Source organism: Heloderma suspectum, chromosome 2, assembly GCF_057233095.1.
Source record: "Heloderma suspectum isolate Gila_16-S chromosome 2, 16-S_ref, whole genome shotgun sequence".
Lineage (NCBI taxonomy): Eukaryota > Metazoa > Chordata > Lepidosauria > Squamata > Helodermatidae > Heloderma > Heloderma suspectum.
The window spans coordinates 91,142,992-91,167,666 of record NC_139459.1 but is presented as its reverse complement, the minus strand read 5'-3'; the positions used below and the strand labels follow the sequence as shown (position 1 = coordinate 91,167,666).

At 44.0% G+C, this 24,675-nt stretch overlaps 1 protein-coding gene across 1 annotated transcript in view; it reads left to right on the top strand.

The window, feature by feature from the left end:
- The first annotated feature begins 851 nt into the window (after positions 1-851).
- HABP4 (hyaluronan binding protein 4) overlaps positions 852-24,675 on the top strand; it is a 29,456-nt gene continuing 5,632 nt past the window's right edge. The window contains exons 1-7 of the mRNA XM_084834091.1: positions 852-1,268; positions 12,615-12,762; positions 15,035-15,196; positions 15,732-15,803; positions 18,774-18,857; positions 21,472-21,640; positions 23,365-23,547. Coding sequence (XP_084690217.1) covers positions 971-1,268; positions 12,615-12,762; positions 15,035-15,196; positions 15,732-15,803; positions 18,774-18,857; positions 21,472-21,640; positions 23,365-23,547 — 1,116 coding nt within the window. The 5' untranslated portion in view covers positions 852-970. The remainder of the gene's footprint in view (positions 1,269-12,614; positions 12,763-15,034; positions 15,197-15,731; positions 15,804-18,773; positions 18,858-21,471; positions 21,641-23,364; positions 23,548-24,675) is intronic.

The following is a 24,675-nucleotide window of genomic DNA, read 5'->3' as shown; positions in this document are numbered from 1 at the left end:
TTCTCCAGTGGACCACATTTTGTCAGAACTCTCTGCCATGACCTGTCCGTCTTGGGTGGCCCTGCACGGCATAGCTTATGGCTTCACTGAGTTACGCAAGCCCCTTCGCCACAACAAGGCAGTGATCCATGAAGGGGAACTATATATGCTACCTTGAGCCTTTTAGAAGAAAAACATTGTGAAAATGTACTACATAACAATATATAATTCCATATTACTTTAGGTGTTTTTTTTTAAGTATCTGATTTACCTTGCTTTTTTTTTTATAACTCAGATTGTTAATGAGTAGAATTTGTACTCTTGTGCTATTCACAAATGGCCTTCAGTGAAATAAACTTAATTCTAATTCTACTATTTGTAAAACCAGTATTATAATACCCAACCACTGCGGCCTCCTAGACATACTACAAAATATCCCCATAGGCTGTTGTGGTGTTTTGCTTCCAGGTTATGCAGTTTATATGCATCATTAGCTCCACTGTGCCCACACTAGTCAATCTGTTTAAGAGCAGTAATTAACAGTATCTAATTAAGCGGACGCCCTTTTTCTATGTGGAGCCAAGACAGGCCCTAACCAGAGATTTTTATTTTATGTTGCTGCTTTTGCTTCCAAAGCTGGGCACGTGACGCCACAGACGCTCTACGTCATCGGCCAGCGGCGTGGGAAATTGTGTGAGCGGAGGGGATCCCGCGTTTTCATTGGTCAGCTGAGGCGGAAGTGCGCACGCTGATTGGTCAATGCCTCTGAGCGTGGCCGAGGCGCATTATTGGGTATGACCATGAGGAGCGTGGAGCGTGGATTGGTTGTCCGCGCAGGCCGTGGAGCAGCAGCGCCGTGTTCATTGGGCAGTGCAGTCGGACGGGGCGGGCGAGCGGCCATGGCGTGGTTACTTGGGCCGTTCTGAGGACGGCTTGCTTCTTTCTGTCGCATTCGGGAAGGGGCGGCCGTCGGTGCCGCCGCCGGTTGGCGATGATGAAGGGCGCGCTGGCCAGCCCCGTGGCCGCCGCCACAACCATGCAGGAGAGTTTCGGCTGCGCCGTCGCCAACCGCTTCCACCAGCTGCTCGACGACGAGTCCGACCCTTTCGACATCCTCCGCGAGGCTGAGCGGCGCAAGCAGCAGAGCAAAAAGCGCGAAGAAGCGGCCGTCTCCACCGGCAGGAAGCCCGGCGCTGGCGTAGCTGCCGTTGCCTCGGCGGCCAAAAGGGAATCCCAGAAGGAGCGCAAGGGCTCCCCGCTCCTGCAGCCGGAGAGCCCCCCAGCGCCCGGTATGGAGGGGGAGGGCGCGGAAGAGAGCGAGCGCGGCTTGCGGGAGCAGGAATCACGAGCGCTTCAGCGGGCGAAGGCAGGCGCCGGGCGCTGCAGCCCTTGAGAGAGGCGAGTTTACTTGGAAGCAAGTCCCCTTGATCTCTGCGGGCTTCCCTGCAAGTAAACCTGCGTAGTTACTTATAGCGCAACCCTTGCCATGTCTACTCAGAAGGAAGCCCCCTTGAGCTCAATGTGGCTTGCTCCCAAGTAAGAGGGTATAGGAATGTAGCCGTAGCTCCTTTCCTCTTCGACACTTCCAATGGTGTTCTTTAAAGCGCACCCCCCCTTTTGTTCATGTGACTAGGCAAGGGTGGAATAAGGAGAATCCGGATTCAGGACTGCGCATACGAAGACGGGGGGCGGAGGCGAGAGTGGCAGCAGGGGATTCGGATTCACTAACGCGCAGCGCACGAGGTGGTGGCTTGCTGCGGACGTGATGCCGCTTTCTGGGCCCGGGCGTGTGTGCGTTCCTGCTTCCCTCCCTGCGCAGTTCGCGCTTCTCCCTGCAGGCCTGCCCCGCCTGATACGGCAGCGAGCGCGCGCAACTCCTTTCCTTGGAAACCAGGGACGGGGTTGCGCAGCCGCCCGCTGGCCTCATGGTGAGCTCCCGGCTCCTCCCTGAGCGGGTCGTGGGCGAGTCTCCTACCTGGGACGGGGGCAGGGCCGTCGCCTGCGTAAAGGCGCGCTATTGTGGCGTCTGGCGGGGAGCTTTGCAGCAGCTGCCGCAGGCGGCGATTGTGTTGAAGGTTAAGTGTGGCTGAAACTTGGCTGCGTCTTGTCTCCGCCCTCAGTCCCGATGAACTGGGCTGGCCAGCCGAGAGGTAGCAGGTGCTTCGCTTGCCTCCCAACCCATCATTGTTTCTGGTTAACTCTGCACAGGGAAAGTCGTTTCTCTCCAAACGGTCAGAAAGTGCTGGGTTGGCTGCCTTGAAAGCCTCTTCGAGGTGAGCTCACCATGACTCAAGCTACTCTTCAAAAAAAACTTTGGCTGAACAGCATCCGAAAGGGCAGCCTTCCCCAACCTGGTGCCCTCCAGATGTGTTGGGATTATAACTCAGTGGCCATGTTGGCTGGGCATGAGGGGAGTTGTAGTCCAACGCATCCAGAAGGCTCCGGGTTTGGGTCAGGTTTTGGAAGGCTTTCCACATATGTACAAGCATGTTAGTCGATTCACAGAGTGAAAAACAGAGTGTAGGCTTGGCCCCTCAATCACCTCTCCCCTCTTGTGCAGCCTTCTCATGTACAGGCCACACTGGGTTGTCCATGTTCTTGTGAACAACTCTGTATTTGCAAGAACCAGATTAAAAATCATGAGGTTGCGGGATAGTGGTTTTCAACCTGTGTGTCACAAGAGATGCTGATCCGTGTGTGTGCCTTGAGAAATTAAACCTAAATAGGTTTGATGCATCCACTGTTTGATGCTCCTCCAAGCAGGGAAGCCCCATATAGCATTGCTGTCTTCTCTCTTCACCTGCCAATATATGGATGGTACCCTATTGTGGGAACAGCACACTGGCTTCCCTGATGCAGACAGCCATGTGGGAATTCCAGAAGGGTTGCCATTGCTGACATAGCAGTGGCCCACTTCTGAATGATTGTGTAGAGGTGTGGATGGGATGTCAGGAACAAATATTAACTGTTCACTTCTGCCCACCTTTTGTTATGGGAACTGATTAAGAAAATTCATACCTTTTTTGAGTATCACAGGAAGTATGCCTCCAATTTTAGCCCAGAAAAAAAATACCTGGGTCCCAATTATAAGTAGCCTTGGAAATATAGCACGCAAATTGCATATAAATGTAATATAAAACAAAAATTAGGACAAGAAAATGGCAAGGAAGGAGCATGATTTATTACTGAAATGTAAAGTAGGCAATGACACAAATCCATGCATGCCTTGGAATACTTCTTACAGAACCATGTGTCGTATCTGTGTCTAGCTGTTTAGTGTCCCACTGTCTATATCCAGCCACTTCAGTTTAACTTGGGACTGGAGGAGCTGTCCAAAATGTCTGTGTGATACACCATCACTCTCCTTGCAGATACATTCATGTGGAGATTTGGGAAGTCCATGGATTGCAGTGATTCTGTCATTATGGCAGCACTGTTCATCTGTTATGCAATAACATGAATTGCTTTGGTTGGCTATGGCAGGGTGTTGATAGCAAGGGGCATTACACTCTGTCACTTCGCACTCTCTTTGCAAATGTGACTCCAGGAAAGTTGGGGCATATGACATGGAGAATATTTTTTGTCTGAATGGGTACTCTTAAGTTCATTGTGCTCCGGTATTTATACCGTTCATACCGAGAAGAGTGAAAAGGAGAAGAAGGGAATAAGAGCACAAGTTCCTCTTTGATGATGTATTTGCATCCCCAGGCCTAAATTGTAACATTGTCCAAAAGTCACTGGAATAGATCTGCTTTTCCCCTTACCTGGATATCTTTGTCCACTACACAGAATATGGGTGCTCGGCTATGTAGGAAGCAGACTTAAGTAGTGTGATATCCCTACATTACTATAGTGAAAATAAAATTGCTGGGTGGAAAGCAGCAATATTCAGGTTCTGAATATGTGTTGATAGTACAGATGTAAGGGAAACTCTGCTGAATAACTCCTGCCAAAGTAGCTGTCAGTATTTAATGTAACTGTTACACTCGTGTAGCAAAATCACAGCAGACACTTATTCTGGTGGTGTCCTGCTGCTGTCCTGCTTTACTTGATTAGTTGGTAGTCTATGTAAAATGGTTCTTATAAGTACACAGAATGTTTGAGCAATTGTGTGTGCACGATGCAGCATTTTGTTAAGCATACATGCTGCTGCTGCCTTTTCTTACTCTGTAATCTGTTGTGTTTATACAAATTGTTTTTAGAGTCTCACATCTGCATACTGCAGCTAACTAATTTTGTATAAGCTCTTGCAAGCTGGATGTTGGACTAGGTATCACTTCTACCTCTTAAATTGTTCTTTATAGCCCAGGAATTTTGATAAATCTGGAGTATAGCCTGTTTATCCCAGGCATGGAAGCAGCTAGTAATCTTGTGTTTTTTCCAGCTAGGTAGTGTTATTCTGTGCAGAGAATAGCATGTTAGCAGCAGACAATCTGTCTCCAAAGTCATAGCTGCAGTGATTAGCAAAGTCAGTTTTGTATTTACAAAAATGCACAGAAGCATATCACAGAGCATAAGCAGTCCCAGGATTATCCGGTGCTTCATGTCTCACTGCTCTTGATCTCCAAATTGAAATCATCTAGCAAGCCCGTGAGCGATCAGACTTTTTATACTTTCAGCAGGACATGTCTTGATGTAGCTTTTAATCTTCTGCTGTAGCCTGCAAATTATCTTCTGATATACTACTGCCCTTTTCCAGAAACTACATTTGTAGTGAAGTGGGGAAAGAATACCTTTGGATGTTCCCCAACTTCATCATAGATTGCTGTAGTGAAGAAGCGGAAATATGCAGGTTAACTCCCTATGGACATTTGCTAAGGATGCCATGGGAATCGCTACCCTTTTGGTGGGGGTTGCCAGTAAAAGGTTCTGTTGTATCTACAATGCCTTTGTTTGTTGCCCAATTTGCTCAAATCATTTTCCAACTATGTGGCTGCTGTGATGTGAGAAATAAATGAAGCCAAGGTTCCTGTGAGCCCAGAATACCTACCCACTCTTACATGTTCCCAAGGTAAATCACATGTGAGAGTTGGCTAGAGCAGGTCATTATTTAACTCTCATCATCCCTGACCATCAGCTCTGCTGGCTGGGGCTGATGGGAGTTGGAGTCCAAAACATCGGGAGGGCATCAGATTGCTGGCCCCTTACATAAAGAGCTACAAGTTATCAGAGTTTAAAATGACTTTAAAAGGATTGCAAAGCCTGTGAGAATAAAACGGTATTTGCCTGCCATTGAAAGAACAACGCAGATGCCTGGCAAACCTTTCTTGGGAGGGCATTCCGTAACTGGGGAGCTTCTACTGAAAAGACCTGCTCTCAAGTGCCACCTACCACATCTCTTTATATGGCGGCACTCGGAGCAGGGCCTCTGATGACTTCAGGGCTCAGGTAGGAATATATGGAAAGAGGCAGTCCTTCAGAGGCTGTAGTACCAAGCCCTATGAAGGGCTTTGTAAGTTAACACCAGCACTTTGAATTGGGCCTGGAAACTAACCAGGAGCCAAAAATACTGGAATGATAACATTGTAACGCTTGGTTCTAGTCAGTACTCTTGTTGCCATATTTTGTACTAACTGAAGTTTCCAGACCGACTTCAAAGGCAGTCCCGTATAGAATGCATTGCAGTAATCTAAGTGGGAATTTACCAGAGCATTGATCGCTGAAGCCAGGCTATCTCTGTCCCAGTAGGGTCATAATTGGCATACCAGCCTAAGCTGGTAAAAGGAGCTGCATGCCACTGTGGGCACTTGTGCTTCTAGTGGCAAAGATGGATTTGCAAGCACTCAGGGGCTACGAATGTGATCCTTTCAAGGGAGTGCAATCTCTTCCAGAACAGGTTGAACACAATTCATCTGGACAGACAGACCACGCACTAACAATGCCTCTGTCTTGTCTGGATTGATCTTCAGTTTGTTGGCCCTCATCCATTCCTAATTGCAACTGGACACTGATTAAGCACTTCAGCTGCCTTACCTGGATCTGATGAAAGAGAGAGCTGCATATCATCAGCATACTGATGGCATTACACTCTTAAATCTCCAGATAACCTCACTCAGTAGTTTTATGTAGATGATAAATAGCGTGGGGGATAGGATGGAATCTTGTGGGATTCCTAGGGATACATGCCATGAGGTTGAGCAGAAATGCCCCAGCACCACCTTCTGGAAGTGGTCACCCGGGTATGAACAGAAATCTGTACTGCCTGTTCCTAATTCAGACTACCTCTCCAGAAGGATACCATAATTAATGGTATTAAAAGCTGCTGAGAGGTCCAGGAGGATCAACAGGTCATACTCCCTGCCTTTCACCTGGCATAGGTCATCCCACAGAGCGACGGAGGCAGTGCCAAAACCAGGCCTTAACCTTGATTGTAATGGATCTAGAAAATCTGTTTCACCTAAGAGCACCTGAAACTGGCTACCACATGCTATTATACTTTTCTTACCCTCAGATAATCAGTGTAGGAAAAAGAGCACAACCCTATCATTTGAAGCAAGATACATGGGTTTTTCTTTTTAGCAGTGAGTACATGAAGCTGGAACCTGCCCAAATCCTCTGCTTGCTCAATGTGGTTTAAGTGAAAGTAGTGTTTGCGCTGTACTTTGAACCATACAGAATAAGTTCTTTCCATATATGAAATACATGAATGTGGGACAAAATATGGGGAGTGATATGAGTTCGCACGATTGGGGAGGGAAAAGAAGCCACTGTGGCTTATTTTCCCGCCCTGTGTGGCTGTGTAATTACCATAATTATCCTTGCCAGGCTCAGCTTGTCGTGACGTCCGAACCTAGTGGGGATGGTTTACATACCAGCCTGGAGCCCATAGCTTGTTCTAGGGTTGTGGGGTGTTTTGTAACCCCACTTCGGATGTCGTGACAAGCTTGGCCTGGTGAAAGTAATTATGGTAGTTAGGCGTTGTGCAACTGTCATGTGTGGGATGGGAAAATAAGCCACAGTGACTAATTTTCCCTCCCCGATCATGTGAACCCACCTGTAGTAGGTTTAGCCTTTGTAACTCAAATGTGTTTTCTGTGATTTCCTTGTTGTTAGTAGTGGAGCATTTCAATTACATGCTTGAATATTCAAAAGAAACACTTCAGGAACAGTGATCTCATATTTGCCTGCTATTTAAAGTCCATATGAAAAGCAGAACTTTATTTGCATAGACAGCTTAAAAACAATAGATATAATTAATAAATATCTGTTCTGTTGAACTTCCTAAAATAAACCATTGGCAGCATCTGACTATTTAAGGGGTAGGTGGTAACGTTTGAATACTGGGATTTTGACATATTCAAGTGATGTATTTTTGCATACTCAAGTGATGTGTTTGTTACCAAATGAGTTTCACTGAGTTTGAAAAAAAACCCTTAATTCTGATTTTAAAATAAAATTAAAAAAGAACAGCTGCTTCCAATGTGCATTGCTTCTCCTAATATATAGGAGATATAATGACCTGGTTTGCACATATTGCCAATTCCTGGGTTAAACAATGGGGTGTTCCTGGGTGGTTCTGTGATCCGGAGAGAAAGTCGAAGTGGGTGCACCGGAGGCAGCTTGCTCATGCTAACAAACAACCCATATTTTGTTAACTATCTTTTTTTTTTTACTGTGGGATGTATTATGAAAGTTGCAGGAGTGGCCAGTTAGCTCGCAGCTTGCATTTAAAGCAAGAGATGGCAAAAGAGAACACTTCCTTGCAAAAAATACCAGTATATTTTTACCAGGTCTCAAAATTAACACACTATTTGAAAGGAAGGAAGAGGTGGACAGCAAGGATACATGAAAGGCATGTGCCACTGAGCTTTCATCGGGTTGTTGCCACCTCTGACTCCCAAGACACACTGCCCTCATTCAGTGAAAATGATGATGTTGCAGAATTAAACGGGTAGCAATTTATTAATTTTTAATGCTTTCCTTTGAACTTGTTCCCCTGCTGTTATAACTACCAATCAGGAAAGAGATCTTGGGGTTGTGGTGGACAGCGCAATGAAGATGTCATCCCAGTGTGCAGCTGCTGTAAAAAGGCAAACTCCATGTTAGGCATAATTAGAAAAGGAATTGAGAATAAAACTGCCAATATCATACTGCCCCTGTACAAATCCATGGTGCGGCCACACTTGGTATACTTTGTCCAGTTCTAGTCACCACACCTAAAAAAAGGTAGAGCTGAAAAAAAAAGTGCAGAAAAGGGCAACTAAAATGATCAACCACTGGAGGATCTTCCCTATGAGAGAAGGTTACAACAGCTGGGCTTGTTTAGCTTGGAAAAAGGGAGGGTAAGGGGAGAAATGATAGAGGACTACAAAATTATGCATGGTGTGGAGAATGTGGATAGGGAGACATTGTTCTCCCTCTCTCAATCATCCTATGAAGCTGATTGGTGGGAGATTCAGGACAGCTAAAAGGAAGTCCTTCACACAGCGCATAGTTAAAGTATGGAATTCGCTACCGCAGGATGTAGTGATAGCCACCAGTTTGTGGCTTTAAAAGGGGGTTAGACAAATTCCTGTTGGAAAAGGCTATCCAAGGCTACTAGTCCTGATGGCTACCTCCAGTATCAGAGGCAGTGAGCCTATGTACACCAGCGTTGGGGAACATGGATGGGAGGGTGCTGTTGCTCTCATGCCCTACTTGGGAATTCCTGGTCAACAGCTGGTTGGTCACTGTGTGAACAGAATGCTGGACTAGATGGACCCTTGGTCTGATCCAGCAGGGATCTTCTTATGTACTTAACTCAAAATTAGGTTCTCCCGTCACATCAACAGAACGGCTGTTAGACTTTTTGTAGCTGCTACACAATAATACTACTGCTTGTTTTCATATTTGAGTTCGTTAACTTTCTGTCCCTTACTTCCCTGAGTAAATGTTCTCCCTGGGATTTGGCTGCTTTGCGCAGTTCTGATCCTATCAGATTGTGACAGCATCTACATATATCACTATACTATCAATACATTAACAGAGAGGCTGGAAAAATCACATAGCTATGATTGGGCACAGCAACACATGTTCGCATCTAGGAATAATATTTTGCAAGCTCTGTATTACAGCATTCATCTGAATTATGTATATTTGGTACGTTAAAGCAGTGTAGCAATATAAGCTGATTGTCATTAGCTCTGTGGCAAGATTTGATCTTTGCTTATTGTGTTAGGGTTCTCCCTGCCCACCCCCACCCCCAAAAACCCTTTTTTGGGGGCAACAGCGCGTATGTCGAAACAGTTGCATTCAGGTCATAGTCTGAATATTGGACTGAAGTGGATTTGAGAGTTTTTCTTGGGTGAAGTCTCATTTGTGAGTACAGTGTGATGACAAATTCAGAAATCAGGTCTGCTTGAATGCCACTTACCTGCTCACATGTGACTTTAATCTAGTCGTTGTTGCCTTTTTCTCTTCCCCACTCCCTTCTCCTTGTTTCTGGTTAAACATTCACTCCTCTCCTCTGTGCGAGGGTGGTAAACTTTTGAAATCTTCAGTTGCATAGCCTTCTCCTTTGCCAGTAGCTGGGATGCAAACTGAAGTTATTAATAAGAAAACTCCAGATTGTGACAAGGTCCCCAGGCTACATCAAATGTCATGTGGGTGGATTTCTGCTTGTTCAGTGGCACTTCCTAACAACATAAGAAGAGCCATCCTGGATCAGACCAAGGGTCCATCTAGTCCAGCATTCTGTTCACACAGCGGCCAACCAGCTGCACATGGGAAACCTACCAGCTGGAAATGAGTGCAACAGCACCATCTCACCCAGGTTCCCCAGCAGCTGGTGTACATAGGCATACTGCCTCTGATACTGGGGTTAGCTTATAACCATCAGGGCTAGTAGCCATTGATAGCCTTATCCTCCATGAATTTGTCCAGTCCCCTTTTAAAGTCATCCAAACTGGTCGCCATCACTACATCTTGTGGAAATGAATTTCATAGTTTAACTATGTGCTGTGTGAAGAAGTACTTCCTTTTATCTGTCCTGAATTTCCCACCAATCAGCTTCATGGAATGACCCTGGGTTCTAGTATTATGAGAGAAGGAGAAAAATGACTCCTTATCCACTTTCTCTAAACTGTGTGTAATTTTGTACACCTCTGTCTTGTGTCCCCTCACTCACCTTTTTCCTGTCGCTCTCTTCCGTGTATCCTCTTGTGCTCTTCCCAGATATATTCCAGAGGGTTCCCCACATGAGGAGCTGCGGGGGGATTGGGGAATCATTCCATCAGTGGTGTCTGTTGCACTGGCAGGCAGACATCACTGCATATAACCCTCCTGTGGGATTGCAGAAGCAGTTATACATCCAGTTTTTGGCACCACCTTTGAAAATGTACATGGTTTTTCTTGTAAAAATGTCAGCCGTTTAGATTTATCTCTTTGTAATTATTTTTGTAAATGCAGACACAGGATACAATCAGCTTTGACTTTTTAAAACAATGGAAAGCCAAATAATGGTTAGATAAGTAAATCTCTCTGCATTTCTCGAAGGGTTCTACAACCAACTGATCTACATAAGGATATAATGTGCAGTAATATAGTAGATTTCTTCCAATATATATTGAAAACTTCAAATTAGTTTGAAATGTTTTATAAGGAACATGGCTATGTTATTTCCTCTTCATCTTTCAGTCTGTGGCTCTTAACATCCTTTGTACTATTACTGTGCAGTCAGGTAAAGTTCTGGATTTTAAAAAAGCTGGTTTGAGTACATCACATTTATTCGGAAGCTTTGATATGTCATTGGTGGCTTTATTTTGTTAAGTGGCACCATAGATCTTTTAAATCCAGAAAATGTGGATGCTGCTTGCTGAAATACAGGCATGTTAGATCCTTGGAATGAATCTTTCAACATTCTGCTGCTTGGATTATGGTAATTGGTATCATGTCAACACCGGCAGAATTTCTTTACATAACTTTTCTGGGCAATTGTTTTTCTTCACCAGAGTGAAGGTTTGTACGATGTCATAGAAGATGAAATATTCAACATAAGATATAAACAGACCAAGTTTATGTAATGCCTCCACAATAGCCTTGTGCCTCTTTTTTCCATATATTGGAAGGCCCAAATTCATTGCCAAAGGAAGTTCTCTGACAATCTTGCATCTTGCAGGGCTTCCAGTTGCCTTAAGATTGCAAAAAAGCCACCCCGAGTGCAATTTTTGGTAGAAAGGCGGGGTACAAATAGAATAAATGAATAAATAAAAAAGACTAGGAAGTTGTGATATTGTGTATTTATTCAAAGCATTTCTATCTCACTCTTCAGTCAAAAGACTCTCAGAGCAGCTTGCAAGAATCGATAATTATACAGCCCCTGCCCTGAAGCTTACAATCTAAAAAGACACAAGATGCAAGGAAAGGGATAAGAACATAAAAGATCCATGCTGTATCAGACCAAGGGTCCATCTGGTCCAGCATTCTGTTCACACTTTGGGGAATTGGGAGGGAAGAGGAGGGAAAGCATGATGGTTGCCCAGATGGATGGGATGTACCTGTTCTGGAACCGATGTTACTCAGGTTTGTCTTACATCTATTGTTCTCTGCTGAGATGACAAGAAAGATGTTCTTTGCTAGCTGGTTCCTTTTCCCTTTCTTGTCTTCTGTAGTTTCTCTTTTGAATTCAAGTTTTCCTCTCCCTTCCCCTCAGGGAAAGATGTTTCCTCAGCTGCCCTTCTGGTTGAGGGAGGAAGAGGCCACCACTGGGAACCAGATAGTGGTAGATCACTAAGTTGATCTTGAGAGCTAGATGAGCGATAATGCAGTAATTTTCAACAGGAAGTTCAGAGTGCTGATTACATTTGATGTGCTTAAATTGCCCATTAAAAGTGCCAGTAAGATCATTTTATTTTCTGTCTAATCACTTTTGCAGTTGAAGTTGGAGTGGGTGCATCTTCACTGCAGTCTTTGCAAGCTTGCTTCATTCTGTTGCCAACTTTTTGTGGGGGCTTACATTAATACTTACATCCCCAGGAGGACTGCTTTTTCTGTCACCACCTGGGCAGAGTATGAGAATTGTTTCATGGATCCTTGGGAGTATGTACATTAAAAAATGTATTCTGTTGTGTGTGGATTTAACTGACTGAACAGTTGATGTTTAGCTCCTTTAGCCTAGTTTATTATTTCTTAACCCCATTTTCTACTGGAGGTATTCAATATAAAGTAAACTGAGAATGCTTCTAGATAAAAACATCAAACAAATAAACACACCAGGAAACACCAATGAAGAGTACAAATACACAGTCGCATTAAAATAGTTGGCCATAAAACAAAATATTAGACTGGTATTAAAATAGGTAGCAGAAAGCAGAACTGAGCAGCCCAGCATCAGGCAGCTTGTGGCCCTCCAGATGTTTTGGCCTACAACTCCCATCATCCCTCACCATTGGCCATGCTGGCTAGGGCTGATGGGAGTTGTCTGCAAGTTGCCCACCCCTGGTTTAAAATAAATGTACCTCAGAAACTGACTGGAACAAAACATTCTTAAATGGCAGATAGCATTGGCTTGAATCCAATGTCAAGCTAAGTCTCATTCATCTCAGTGGGTCTACTTTAAGTAGGACTAACATTGAATACAACACTTGCGATGATCATCAATTTGATAAAAATTTAATTGATTTTAATGCTACTAATGTAAGTAACTTGGTGCTCCACAGGCCAGAAGCGAGCTCCAAAAAGGGGAGAACAGCAGGGATGGAATGAAAACAGAGGTACAGATGTAAAGCAAGATAAAGCTGAATGGAAACCTTTCAGGGAATATCGTCCCCATGAAATGGAAAGACAAGCAGAGTTTACTCTAGAAAGGTAGGTGCTGTTTGAAGAGATATAAGGTGGCCCTTGGAAGGATTTTGAGTTGATCTTACAAGGTGCCATTTAGTTAGACCTGCAGTAGATGGATTCTAGACGTGGTCAACAAAGTCATGGCTATGACTAACAGAGCCTTGTTTTCTTTCTGTGCTTGGCTGGAGATCCCCATTTGAAGTAAGTAGCCCTACATTCACCTGCTCACGTGTAGGGAGACATGGGTGTGCACACAAGTCCTGCTCCTAGGGTCCCTGTGCTCCCCCTACCCAGTTATCAGGCGGAGTTCGCAACTGCGGGAACTCTGTAAACACCTTCAGCTGAATGTGCTTACAGAGCCCTCTTCAGACCTACGTACTCCATGTGTGAAGGTCTAACTGGGAAACCGGAGCATGGGGATGCTGGGAGCAGGTCTTACATGCACGCCCATGTCCCCCTACACATTTCAGCCCTACATGTGAGCGGGCAAATGCCTGCATAGGGCTACTGTGTCTCAGGTTTCTAGGTGCCATTCCTTCCATGCATCAGATTTGCTTATGTGAGATGGAGGCTTTCTTCATGCAAATGTATCCTTGGTTTACATATTGCTAATTGATAATTCTAAGATGTAAAACCTAAAATCAAGGTGCTGTTTATCATAACCATCTGTAAAACAAAGCAGGACCCTTGGCTGCTGAATCTTGTGATGTGGGTATAAGGTTGTTGATCAAACACAGGGGAGGGAAACCTTCCTTCTGTTGGGGGTAATTGTTGGGGTCTGGATGCTGGCAGTGGATGGAGCCACCCCTCCTCTCTCTCTCTCCCCCCTCTCTTTCCTGCCAGGGGAGAGACAGATCACTTTTGCCAGAGGTGTGAACTGATTGCTTTTGAAATTAGGCTGAGGGCCATGGGCAGTGAATGATGTGCGGTGGAAGATTTTCCAGTTCTTTATCTTTCCACAGGAAATTTTCTATTTCATAATGGAAAATTTGCAATTGTATGCCAATTGCAAATACAATATTAGGTAAGCATGGCAGTTTCAAAGTTGTAATTAATGTCTTTCAGGTGACTATTCCTGGCAAATATATGAAAGAATATGTATATGTCATTGAAATACATATGTCTTGGAGTGTAATAAGTGGCAGCGAAACTGAAGCGGCCCCCAACAACCTCAGTGGAAAAGAGCTGTTGAAGTAGATGCATGGTTGTCAGCATATCAACCACAGTTCTTTGGGTTGCTAAAATCAATTAGCATTTCAATAGTTTTTTCAGTGCCTTTGTTTTTTCTTCTTAAATTTAAACAATGTAAAGGAAGTACATGCTACTGTTTTTAATTTTTTACAAGTATTCCAATAAAAGTTTCTACATAATACAACATTTAAATCACATTGTGTGCTTTCATTCCACACACACAAACCCAACATTTCAAGTCAAATACGTGTGGTGTATTGGGCCAAAAATTAACATGGTGTACTTTTTAAAATGTTCTTTACTAAATGCAATAAAATAAAAATAATAAATTAGATCTGTCTACAGCATCAGAAATTTTTCTGATGCAAATGAACATAATTTTCACTGGAAGGTTTTCCAGTTCAAAATCCTCTGAAAACTTTATCACTGGCCATGGTTTGACCACCCTTGGTCAAACATCATGCCTTGTGGTGTTTGGACATAATGGTCCCTAGGGTGATGCAACAACTCCTTGGTTTCAACAATTTGGGGATAGTCATAGATTTTATTTCTTTTTGAAGCTGGAATTACAAATCGTCCAACTCTGGAGGTGGAATTTTCAGCCACCTTACTGAGCCTTTGGGCTGCCCTTTAGAGACTTCGATTGTAGTCTTTGGAAGGAGGCTTCAGAATTTCTTCCAGTATGCTAGATAATGGCCACAGAATCAAGTCTGATTATTGCTCATTGGAGCAAAGCAATGCAATCATAGCTTTGATTTTGTTTTTTTTAAATCTCAAGGGAAAGCATAAAAAAGCTTTAGTTATGTTGTCTTTTATGTATGTGTAATGGGTTAAATCTGTCACGTGAGCAGACTTCTACTTGTGCAATTTTACTTCCCTTGTTTTCCTCCCCCTGCATCCCCAAATCTTCTTCAGAGGGTCCCTCAACCCTCAAGCAGATTTGAGGGGGTGCACGGGAGGGAGGTGAAATCCGTTCCGCCAGTGGTTTCTGTCCTGCTGGTGGATAGCCAGCATTGGATTCAGCCATGTTTGTATTTCTAGTACATCTACATGGCATTGACCTTTTAAGGTGTGTTAGAACAAACTAAGGTATATTATCTTTCAGACCAATGGACCGATTTGATCGGGAAAGGCCAATGAGGGGTCGTGGGGGAGGAAGAGGTGGAATGCGAGGCAGAGGAAGAGGTGGTGGAATGAATAGGACTTTCAACGGCTTTGATCAGAGAGGGAAACGGGAGTTTGACCGGCAGAGTGGGAGTGACAAAACGTAAGTACGTTCTGTATGTTCTTCCAGTAGCTTAATAAATAGCATCTTAGCGATACTTGTTCTGTGGGTGATCATGAATAGTGGTGATGGGGAGCTGAACACAGGAGCAGGCAGTCTTCAGGCTTGAAGGATCTACTTTGTGTTTTGCTAGAACCCTGTGAACCATCAGTGCGCGTGCAAATGACATATTCTTAGAATCAAAGAATTCTGAGGCTGGGGATGTGTTTTGAGAACCCATACTGAACAGAGTTCACAGTTCTTTGATGGAAATCCACTCCTGGTTGCCTCAGTCTTCCTTAATTTCAGCAGTGTACATTTTGGATGAGGCAGGGAATCATTTTGTTGCTGCCATCACTAAGCAACTGGGAGTCAGAAATCCTTGCCAATCTACTGCAAGTGATCTGGAGATCTACTAGTAGATCCCAATCGGCTTTCTGCCCATCTCTGGTTTACCACACTTGTACAACTTGCTTTTATATATATATTTTCCCTTCCAAGAAGAAGGGAACTAAAAGAATATTATTTCTGTCTCTAGAGGAGTCCGAGCAGAAGACAAAAGGGGTGGAAGTGGACCTCGCAACTGGGGAGCAGTTAAGGATGATCTGAGGTATGATAATATTAGTGATTGTCTTGGACTGTTACCTAGTTGAGAGTGTAGTTTCCAAGTTGCATGTGTCATTATATGTTGATTATGTACTTAGCTCTTCATTTCTGGGTTTGCTACTTGACCTTTGTCTCATAGCTTTCAAATTCTGCATTGTAACAAATTTGGTTTAAGCCCATGGGAGGCAATATAAGGTGTAGGTCATGCCACGCCATGCCACATGTTGACAATGGCTTGAATCCTAAGATAGGTTAACTTAAGGACCAAGTTCATGGAAGGAAATTTTTTCATCCCTTCGTTCCACCCGTACCCTCTGAAAAGCTTCTCCAGAGAGTTGGGGGCCCGCCTGATCAATGTGAGATTTGGCATAGGGACTGCCAGGGGGAGTATGGGATGGAAAATTTTCCTTCTGTGAATTTCCTTTCAGTTAACTGATGTTATGATCCACACCCCATCCCAGATTGTTTAGAAGTGCCCCAGAACCTCTGAAGAGGCTTTTCGGGGACATAGCTGGCTGCAGGTGAGAGGACAGGATAGGAAACTTTCCTTCTGTGAATTTCTATAGGTTAACATAGCTTAAGATCCAAGCCAGTATCAGTGACGCATGGACATGGCTACAAGTTATACCAGCTCAGCACGAAGTCTGTACGCAGCATCAAAGAAAGCTTTGAAGGCCTGAGCTTAGCTCTATAACATGAAAAGTAAAGTGTGGTCTGGTTATGTGAACAAACCTTGGGTATGGCTGTAAGGAGGGGATCAAAAGCTTTTGTTTCTGTTTTCAATTAGCTGCAGTTTAATATGTCCAAAACTTAAAAGCTGATTTTAATCTTAACTATGGCTTCAGGAAACAAGCTAACTTCATATTTACATTCCAGGATTCACCTTGGTACTGAAAACAGATTTAGGAGCTGAGATGTTTGATAAGTCTAGCCCAGATCACAGCAGTTATGCCAGTTTTATACTCTTGTATATCTGAGAATGTTGTTACATGTCCCTCACCTCATTCCACATTCACAATTACTGTTGCAGAATAACAGAATTCCCACTTCATCCATGGGCATGCATTGGGGCACTGTCTAGATCTGGCTGGGCAATTTGTGGCCCTCCAGATGTTTTGGGCTACAACTCCCATCAGCCCTCACCATTGTCTGTTGGCTAGGGCTGATGGGAAACATTGGCCAAAACATCTGGAGGGCCACAAGTTGCCCGCCCCTGATCCAGATGTTCTTTCTCAGGTGACAACATGTTTTGTTCTAGTCATGCTATTTTTTCTTAGCTGGCGCAATTGAGAGTATGATTCTGTACATCAGGGATTAGGAGCCTCTGGCCCATGGTGGATTCTGTCCAGCCCATGGCCTCTCCTCAACCTGCCCCTTCCTTGCTGAGATGTGAGCCCCCAGCCTGCTCCATTTCCATGCTAGGCAGGGAGGAAAAGAAGCCTGGTTCACATGGTCACAGGGTGCTTAATAAGCCACAGTAGCTTGTTAACCACCCTGCGCGTACTGATTGCGTGCTGAGGGGTTCTGGCCAGAGTGGCTTGTTGCTGTGGGTTAAGAAGCCTCCCAGAATCCATGAGGTGTTGTAGGGTTCTGGGTATACTTGTTATCTATGGCAACAAGCCACCCTGGCTGGGGTTACCACCCTGGCTTGGTCACGCTGCCAAGGGTAATTATGCTAATCCCCCCAGTGTGTGACTGGTGCACACAATGGGAGAGTAAGCTTATTTCCCCAGCTGCGATCGTGACTTATTTCCCCAGCTGTGACTTATTTCCCCAGCTGCGATCGTGCAAACTGGGCCAAAAGGGGATAGGAGAAATAAAGGGTGGCCCACACCCACCACTAGTATGTGGCCCTGAGGAAATGTGACCCTCAACATATAAAACAGTCCCTATCCCTGCTATGACGGTTTGTATCCCACCTTTTCCAACTTTGAGATGGCTTATACAACAAAACAGTAAGTCATATAGACTGGACTTGTTTTTTTTACTGAAAACCATGTAAACCATGCAGAATTTACCTTTCCCCTAAAAATTGTTCCAAGAAGATTTGGTAACATGTCTGTGTCCTTTTGACTTGGGGTTTTAAGAGCTGAGAGAGAAACTAGCTTTTGTATTTTTATTCAGTTTTAAGCTACTTCGTCCTTTTCTCTGAACTTGGGAGCCAACATAAGATTTATGCAGAAAGACTTATCAGTCCTGCTTTAATGAAGAATCCAAATCCTTGTGATAAAAGGACCTTGCTTACTGGTAGAGTTCATGCCTCATGTGTGTCTATGTTTCCAGGACCAATATTTGGATTTCCTGCTAAGTGTTGTCTGGAGGAGGGTCTGGTTTTCTTATAATACTGATAGTTATTTTGTTGTTTTGTTTATTACATTTTTATACCTCCCAATAACCAAAGCTCTCTGGGTGGTTATTCAGTTCAGTGCTTCAATTTGCACTTAAAATTACTTGATTACAAAACATTGTAACTTGCACAAAGGGTAAGAATTAGTTTATGGTCGCTCTGGGGAAAACTGAAATTGATACTATGTGAGCAGAAATTTGACTTCTAGCTCCACTAGACAGAAACTAAAACACAAGCATTGACAGAATTGGCACAGACAACTCATGTCTACATGCTAGCTTTGTGGCACAAAAAAGAGCCAAGGGGCAGAGTGGAATTTTTATTTAATAAAAATTTTTAGGGCCACAATTAAGGTATTGTACTCTTTCTGTCGTTCAGTACATAAGCATTATGCTTATTAGTTGCAGAGATTAATATTCTTTGAGCCCCCCGCCCCCCAGACACTAAGGCAGCCTTCCCCAGTGGTCATGCTGGCTGGGGGTAATAGGAGTTGTAGTCCAACACATTTGGAGGACATCCGGTTAGGGAAGGCTGCACCTAGGTGTGGTGCTTATTCTGAACAGCCCATAATGAGGTATGCTGAACAATGCAGTCTTTGGTTTCCAAAGGTACATTAATGTTTTACAGTGAGTTGGAACAAACTGCCCCTATGGAAGAAACTCCAGAAACAGAAGAGAACCCTGGAGCACCTGAGGGAGAATCTCCAGCTAAGTATGGACTGGTTTTGAGTATCTTGCTCTTGTTGCTCCTTAAGTTACCATTAGAAAGTCTGTCCTCTTGGTGGGGAGTTTTATTCCAGCATCATGCCAAGACCAGATTGTGGCATGGTAATGATCTAAAGTCAGGAAAATGGAATTGATACTGGTGTACTGTGCTACCAAGGATGGTCTCAGATTGACGGCTTAATCTTAAGGAGATGCTTTAACTCAGGAGTGAGCAACCTGGGCAGTTGTTGAGTTAACTTCAAGTTGTTTGACCCCCAAACAACCCAGAGTTTCTGGGTTCTCATGTCATGAAATAACCAGAAATGGGGCGTTCCTGGGTTGTTAATTAAAAGCTGAAATGGCTTGCATGTTCTGCTCATCCCCAGCAAGTGGATTAAACAACCCAGGAATTGCTGCCGGTATGTGCAAACCAGATCATAACAAGTTCTGGAAATATATGAAGCTGCACTCTCAACGTGTGATTTAAATCTTTTTGAAAGGTCTTTATCCACAACCCAGAAGGGAGGGGTGGAACAGAAGCTCTTGGGCAACTGGAACTACATGACTGTGTTGGCTGAAGGGAAGCCCTGGTGATTAGCTAGGATTTTCTGATATGGATTTATTAGGTACATTAATGTTTTACAGCGAGTTGGAACAGACTGCTGTTCCAGTTAGCTAATGGCATGGTGTAATTCTCATGAAACGTTAAGGCACACAATGCACAACTGTTTCCGGTGGGCAGAATACATTTGCCTGTCTTCTGGGTTGCCTTTCATCACTTAAATGGCTTATAGCTGAGACAAATTGCTTCCACTTACTCCTCATTCATACTCCAGATCACTGCTGTGTTTTTACCTTTTCATGCAGGACAGAATACTTACTCCTGGCTCCTGAATGAAAATAGGGGTAGACAAGAAACCTGAATCAGCTTTATATAGCCAGGCTTTGAATAGCACATGCTTTATACAAGTGTGTGAGAGAAACTCCCAACTTCTTTCTGAGGACAGTGTGAAATGCTATACAGACTACAAACAAGAAGAGCCCCAGCATACATATTTTTTCCTTTGCTTCAAGATTGCTCTTAATCTTAAATTTGACAAGACTGCTCTTCCAGTTAGCTAATTGCATGGTGTAATCACCACTGGAATTATTGCCACAGCCATGCTGTGTTCCCATCCCTGAACTTGATGAAGTTCTTGAATACCTTTCTAGAAAATATATCCATCGTATTACATTATGCCAGGCTAATTACCGGCAAGGATTAAGGGTTGGCTATGTTTTTCTTTCACACAACAAATGTCGGTCATAGGTATATACAAGACAGCCAAGCTAGTAAAAATGTATGGCGGTAAAGAACAATTTTGGACTTCTTCACAAGGCAGAGATATGTGTCTCAGATGTTCCTTGGGTGAGCTTGCATGCAGCTATTGCACTACATTTACTGAGATTGCTTTTGAATATACATCTTGGACTTGTTATGGCAAAACTAAACAGCAGATCTGTGTTTTAAAAAACTGGTGACATGTCAGCTGAACATCTGCTGCTATTGCAGTACAGGAACAAGTAAGTTTCGTATGTACCTGACTCATGCTGCAGGATAAGCCTAGTGGTGGAATCTTATAGAACAGCCTTGCTCAGCCTGGGTCCTTCCACATGTTGGGGACTACAACTCCCATCAGCCCCAGCCAACATGGTCAGTGGTCAGGAATACTGAGAGTTGTAGCCTAAAAGGTCTGGAGGGCACCAGGTTGAGGAAGGCTGCTGTTGATCTTAACAGAAGTCATGCTTTGAGTATCACAAGTTTGAGTACACTGAAAATGCCAGGTGAAGTACTCATCTGGTCTTATGACCAGGGCCGAGAAGGTCAAGTTAACTCCACCCTGAAAGCAGGTATCCAAATGATACTTTATCCCAAGTAAATACGCAGTGATCAGATAGCAAAACTTAACTTGGATGTATTACCAACAAAATGTAGGCTGTAAAGACTGGTCTAAAAAGACAGTTCCTTGACCATGATTTTACTATTGATGTCACAATAATTGAAAGCGAGTTTCGCAAGAGCATTTGATGTCCAGTTCGGTTATAAACATATTTATAATATCTAAATCAGTGTCCAAAGTCCTTTTTTCCTATTAGTATTTGCTACTAGTGAACTCAGGTGCTGAGTTCTGACAGCTATGTAATCAAAATGGGACTACTGAGAAACAAGAGGGAAGCACCAGCATGCTTGGGGGAACCCTAAGGTGTGCAGAAGTAGAAAAACATATTTAGGAGGGGGCAGATGCTAAATGGGCAACCCTGCAAAACAGCCTGATGAGGACTGAATATGCTCAGTTGCCATGTTCAGTGGTCATGCTGGGGGAGGATCCAGAACAGGTTATCTTGGAAGAGGGCATGGCTGGCTGACTGATTGGAATGCTGAATGGGAGTACTCCATGCTGTATAATTTTGTCGCATGTCCCACTTGTGCAAGCTCTCCTTACCACCATTCAGAAAGGGAAGAACCACTTTCAGCACTGTGTGCAAACCGGGTATCTGCCTTCAATGAAGTTGTACCCTGCCTTTCCCTTCTTGGCATTTCACAGGCTAATGGTTTTTACTTTACAACTATAAACCCTTAGAATTGCTGAAGGAGAACCAGTGGAAGAAGTAGTTCAAGAGATGACACTGGATGAGTGGAAAAATCTTCAGGAACAAAATCGACCAAAGCCTGAATTCAACATCCGGAAGCCTGAAACCACTGTTCCTTCCAAAGCAGTGGTGATTCACAAGTCAAAATATAGAGATGATGTAAGCATTAACTTAGAATTTAGAGGGTTCTTCCTTTAAACCCTCTGTTAAAATTTATGGGTTTTTAATATTGAATTGTAGAACTTTTAGGTCATCACAGCAATATCTGAAGGTTTTTTGTGTTTTAACTTCCAGCAGCATAGAGTTCTTTCTCCATTCTTATTTGACAGCTCAGTCATACTGACCAAACAGAAGCATTTTTGTTGAAGTTCTGGTTTGCTGTGACAACTGAATATCAGTGGTTCAGTTTGCTGCATTTTTTAATCTCTAGTTTACAATCTCACCTGATTGTAACCCTACATCCAACTCCTCCATTTCACATGAACATAACCTGTCCAGTGAACAGGGGGGGAGAGGCGAGGGGAGCATCGCAGCAGCATCCACTCCCACCTTGTTGCATTCAGTGAAGATACGCATAGAGCTCTGAGCAAGTACCTGTCAACAGTTGTAGGCTTTATCTTGTGATCAGGGACCTTTATTGTGCAGACAGAACCTACCCATGGAATTGTGTGTGCTTAGCTCTGCAATAATATTAATATGGGAACATTGGATGCTGCCTTATACCAAGTCAGACTGTTGGTCCATCTAGTCGACGCTGACTGGCAGCAGCTCTCCAGGGTTTCAGCCAGGAATATTCCACGGTGGTCAGGTTTGGATGGTGCAGTGCAACCCCACTGGGGGTTGCATATTCATAAAGGCAGCCACATGTACCTGGCATGTGCTGCAGCTCATCGTGAGTTAAATCACCCATGCTGAGCCTGGCATGTTGTGTGAACCAGGTTACCCCTCAGGCTAGAGATGCTACTGCGATACTGAAGAGCTTGGGAGCGCATGAATACCCATGGGTATTAATAATAGATAGTTCAAAAGCTTTCATAAATATAAGGGTTGTACAATTAAAAGCTACCGTTCAGCATGGTGGAGCATGTTGGCTACTGCTTTTGTAAAGGGCAAAATGTTGGTAAGTAACCATTCAAAGCCATTAAGTGCCCCGTGTCATATCTCTGTTAGAGAGGAGACAATCCATTGAGCCTGTTGCGCTTGGAACTGTAACTATGTTGTACGATGTTCAGTTGGTGTAACATTATTAACACACTTCAGGGAGCAACTTATTATTGTCAAGTGGCTGAAAAGGATACCATAAGGCAGGGGTGGGCAACTTGTGGCCCTTCAGATGTTTTTGTCTACAACTCCCTGTGCTGGTGAGGCATCTGGAGGCGCACAAGTTGTTTACCCCTCCTTAAGGGCTGCTGTCTCAGGATCTTCCTCATATTTTCCCTGCTCCAGTTCTTCTGCCATCTTAAGTATAGTGGATGGTGATTTGGGACAGGGCCTCTTCAGCAGTAGCCCCAAGGTTGTGGAACTTCCTCCAGAAGAGGTCTGTTTTGCTTCCTTACTCCTGGTTTTTCCATAGTTGGCCAAGATGGTCCTCATTCAGACTTTTCATTGTGTTGTGTTGTTTTGAGGAAGTGCTTAGGGCTCTTACTTTAGTGTTCATTTATTGTATCTTATTTCATTTTGTTCTTCTATTTAAGTCAGATTTGTATAAGCCACCTTATAGACCCACTGGGCCAAAAGGTGGATTGGAAATAGTAAATTTTTTGAAAACTTTAACTGTCTCACTTCATGTCCCCTTTCCACAGCTTCTAGAAAGTCTTCGGTGTTCCTTTTGGCATGGTTTTCTTTGTAGATGCCAGGCTTAATGTAGATGCATTCCATTCTAGGTGCTGAAGGAGGATTTTGAGGATGATTCTCACTTTTTCCGAAAAGCAGCAAATGACATCACTTCTCAGCTGGACATAAATTTTGGGAATCTGCCTCGTCCTGGGCGTGGAGCCAGAGGAGCACGAGGTGGGCGCGGGCGTGTCCGGAGAGTTGAGGATTCAGGACCCAGGCCAGAAGTGATGGTAATATTAATAGCGATCTCCTGAATACCTGTCCTTATGTAGCCAAAATGGCACCATCCACGCCCAAGGGGGACATATGGAGGAATCCCAAGATACGTAGAATCATAAAAACTTCCTAGGAAAAAAGCTCTTAAGGGGGAAATTCTCCAAAACATGTTAATAAGAATTGAGTATGTTCAGTGGCCATGAAAAGTTGACTCACTATTGGGAAAATAATGGTCCACACTGCAACATTTCGTTGCAGGCCTGCTTCTGCTACTTATTAATGTTGACCCCCCCCCCCCAATTACCTGCTCCAGGAGAAAAAAAAAGAGATCCTAACAAGAGATAAAATACAGGTTGGCTGTTCACTTCTTTTTTGGCCACTGAGAACTCCAAGATGTCAGGAATGCTTAAAGGAATGTGAGGAATTCTAAGGCAGGGATGGGCCTGATAAGGCCTGGCAGGGTTAGTTGTCCCCTCTGCCTCAGAGTGAAAGCTCTTCTTTCCAATAAGCAGCTGCTTGGAGATGAGAGCTTTCCCCTGTGGGGCAGAGGGGCTGGGGAGGAAGCTGTTGAGTGATTCAGTCCTGCTTCCTTCTCAGCTGTATCCTGCACTGGCTCATCCTGCTTGCTTGTGAGCAGGCATGATGCTCGTGCTTACTTTTGAGAAGACACGCGGAGGCTCGATACTGGCGATGCAATTAAAAGGTGCTGCTGAGTGATCCAGTCTTCTCCAAAATGAAACCTGACCTTCAGGCCAAAAAAGGGTGCCCATTCCTGTTCTAAAGGATTAGGAGTGAACTCAGAAGTGCCTAGAAATAGAAGGGACTGTGTACTGTCAGTGGAAATGCATAAGCAGCAAGAAAACTGTAACCTTTATATTTCTACTAGCATTCCAAAATTTGCAGCCACCATCAGTCAGAAGGCTCACAGATATGGGTGGGAATTAAGAGTTCTGCTTAGGAGAGTGCTGTAAGATGCACTGTTGGTGGAGAAAAGAGCAGTAAGGTGGGAAACCTGAATTTGGAATAAATCAGTTCAGTTATTCTGCTCTTCCTTCAAGAAGTTCAGCCATAAGCTTTGTTTGCTTTAATCTCAACTCATGAGGTAGGATGGGCTGATACATGGGCCAGTTCACATGACAGCC